General features: G+C 47.5%; 1 protein-coding gene across 1 annotated transcript; it reads right to left on the minus strand.

Annotated features, from left to right (window-relative positions):
• Positions 1–818: 818 nt before the first annotated feature.
• LOC104522316 (TBC1 domain family member 16-like) lies at positions 819–2723 on the minus strand (the record flags this gene model as incomplete). The annotated part of the gene is made up of 2 exons (XM_010164560.1): positions 2488–2723; positions 819–1446 (listed from the first exon to the last, which is right to left on the minus strand). Coding segments are annotated over exons 1-2 (806 nt in total), but the record flags the coding sequence as incomplete, so codon positions are not given.
• Positions 2724–3411: the final 688 nt, after the last annotated feature.

A 3411-nucleotide genomic window follows, 5' to 3' on the forward strand; every position in this document is an offset into this window, starting at 1 on the left:
GTAGTCTGTGCACTGCTGACACGCACAAAGGAGAACTCATTCTTACTAATTTCAGGTGCAGTTTCAAAGTTCAGCTATATCCTTAAAATCAGCCCCATGAAGGCAGCACACCCATCCTCCCCAAGATGGAAATGAGTGATACTTGCACAGAGCCCAGACCAGAAAGCCTGAAACACTGCAGATCCATACAGGGAATGATATAGGTGTCCTAGTGTTGGTTATTCCTTTGCCAAAGTGCCCTCCTTCCCCTGTGCAGAGTTTACTGCTGATGCCATTGAGAAGCACTGACATTTAGAGAAACCAGCATTGACTGGAATATCCAGGACAGACACCTGAGAATTAATATTTATATGTCTTAAGTGGGACCACGTTCTGAACACCAGTAGAACAAGCTCATACATGCAGACTTCATGTCAACACGGTGCCTTGCAGAGAGGCACCCGCGGCGCAGAGGAAGTCAGACACACTTTGATGTGGCTCTCCACAAGAAGTCACTAGCACATCTCCTCAGCAGAGCCAATTAGACCAACAAAGGACCTTTTTAATTTAGTAACACTGCTTCCAGGGCTCAAGACAGTTCACCTGAAAGACACACACATCGCCCTGAATGTTCGGGGCCAGGGCTCACTGAGCAGACACAGGACTGGCTGGCAAACAATGTCCTGTAAATTATACAGGTGTCTGCACTCAGTCTGAAGCCAGACGGGATATTCAGCTCAATGCCACTGTGATGCTTCTCAATTTCCTTCAGCATGTCCAAGCTCAGCCACTGTCACCCCAGCTATTGACCCAGAAACTGAAGAAAGGGATGCACTCACCTGCTCTCATTATCCAGGAACACAGAACTACTGCTTTTCCCAAGGGCTTCACTAATGGGAGAGATGCAGAAGGGGGAAGAGAAGGCATCAGAATCAGAGTCAAAAGTACTGTCCCTGCTCACGTCATCGGCAGACAGCTCCAAGGAGCCCTCGTCCTCCCCTGGCTCTGGCCTGCAGTCCAGACCTTCCTCCGTCCCCTCCACCAACAGCTCCGACCTGTTCTGCTCCTCCTGAGAGCTGACTGTCGACAGGATTCCTGAGTCACTGCGGGCAGGCTGGGGGCACCGGCGGGTGCCGTCTGCCGCGGGGCAGCACTGGGAGAGCTTCTCCCCTTCCGAAGAGGGAGGGCTGATGTAAGCCACATCTTTCACGAGCTGTGACACAGTCAAGATGTCTTCTCCTTTCAGGATCACTGCTCTCTGCTCGGTGGGGGAAGCCAGCCGGACAATGCTGAAACCCTGAGTGTGGCGGCCGCGTTTGCGGGGAGCTTTGCGGACAGGGGAGCTCTCGGGAGTGATGTAGCGCAGGGCTTCTTCATCCTGCCTCTGAATGCGGGAGTTGGGCACCCAGGCAAGGATCAGCGTGGTTCCCAGCAGCTCATCCTTCTCCATGTACAAGCACAAATAGCCTTCGAAAGAGCAAAGGAGCAACCAGTTAAGACACAGATTTATTCTAAGGAAACTGCATAAGCCTGAAATGTGCCCTTCCTTGTCTCCCCCCCCCCGAGTCTACCACCAAGGGCAAAACAAACCCTTTTATTTACCAGGAGAGAATTCTGCCAAATGAATTGTGAAGTGCTCAACATTACTCAGTATTTACAAATAATTTCAAGTCTGCATATGGCTTTTGAGTAGTCTAAATTCCCTCTGGCCTAAGTGGACAGAGAAGTGACATGCAAATACTTCAACTTCCTGGATGGATTACTAATCAAGGGTAAACTCTGAAATATCCTGCCACATGAAAAACTTCTACTGTTTGTTAAACAATTTCAAGTGCCAGCTAAACATTTCTTTCTCAAGAATATTTACCTTTGTGTAGCTAAAGGGCTACAATTTTCATGGAAAGACAATAGAAAAAAAAGTCACAGGCACAAGAAGGGAAGTGTGGATCAGCGTTCACAGAATAATCAGTTTTGTGAAGCTAAGCCAGTAACCATGGCTCTCTTTGATGAAAAGATGAGAGAGTCCAGTAACAGACGAGAATAAAGGGACAGAGCAGTATTTATCTTCATTTACTCTGGTGCGTGCAGCCACCATCAGGTTTTATTTATTTTCCCCTGTACCAACAGTTGTCGAGGCCACTCTGGCAACAACAGTTACAAGATGGTACTTGACTTTCCTGAACAACAGAAGTATTTGAAAGAGCGACAGAAGTTACTGTCCTCAAATGACAACTGTCCATCTTCTGGCAATACAGAAGGACTTACTAAAACAGGTAAATCCACGCTAGACCAGAAGAGACAGCAGAAATACACCCATTTTCCTACTAGGATAAAAGCTGATGGATCAGCTTGTGGATGGCTTTCCTTAGTCCTCTGTACGACTGCCTTGCCCTGTCCCCCACTGGCACCTCTTCATTTTTTAGAGACCAAGATGTAGAATTTGATACAAACACACACTCCAGGAGAGAGGAAAAGAGTGAGGGAGCAGTGTCTGCAACACCCGATCACCTGGATGATGCTCCCCGATGCCTTGTAGCAGCTCAGGTGGATGGACACAGACATTGTTCTTAGAGTAGATAATCTCCCCGTCAAGCACGGAAGATGAAGTGCTGCCACTGCCAGGATTCAAGGTCAGGAGGTCAGAAGCTTTTGAAGAGGCACGTCGGAGGAGTCGCCCCAGAGACATCGCCAAGGAAATGTTTCCATTCTCTGTCAGCTTTAATCAGGAGCCAAATTCAGAAGATCTGCCAAGAAGGAGGAAAGAATTGTGTTAGAACAAATATAACGACAGCACAGCCCGTGCCTACCACTGCTTGAGAAGGGAGAGGTCTCCCATCAACTGCTGCATCAATCCTACAACTCAAGGAAGAGCCTCCAAATGCTCTGGATCTGTAATGTCACCTGTGTGTTTTAAAGACACTGAAGTACAGAAACCTGGGATGCTTTTCTCTGCTGTGAAGAAATATGAAGGCAACAAAAAACCACATTTTAACAGTTACTGTGGGGAGTAAACAGAAAAGTAATGCTTGTCACTGAAAACTGCCCATTAAGGGAATAGCTCAGCGATGCAGAGCTGCCTGATGTATCACTGTCCTGGGGATGTCAAAGAGAGTCAGAGTAGACCCTGGAGGATTCCTTCAGCGCGGAATAACTGCTGAGACCACGACATTAAACAAGGGGCAGCTGCTTTATCCACAGTAACCACCGATCTCTGAAAAAACATTAATCAAAACAAGTTCATCTTGTGCTCCCTGATTTTTGGCATAACCCTGCTGTGCGTTTGAGGTTTTGGGGTTGGGTTTTTTTGTTTTGTTTTGGGTTTTTTTGAGCAGTCATGGTTAAATAGAGATGGTTTTCAGAGATAAGTGGCAAGAGACCCATGTTCAACAGAGTGGGCAGATTCCAGTAGCAGAGCGTGGCACAATGACTCAA

This window comes from Antrostomus carolinensis, unplaced genomic scaffold (assembly GCF_000700745.2).
Source record: "Antrostomus carolinensis isolate BGI_N321 unplaced genomic scaffold, ASM70074v2 scaffold21443, whole genome shotgun sequence".
Classification (NCBI taxonomy): domain Eukaryota; kingdom Metazoa; phylum Chordata; class Aves; order Caprimulgiformes; family Caprimulgidae; genus Antrostomus; species Antrostomus carolinensis.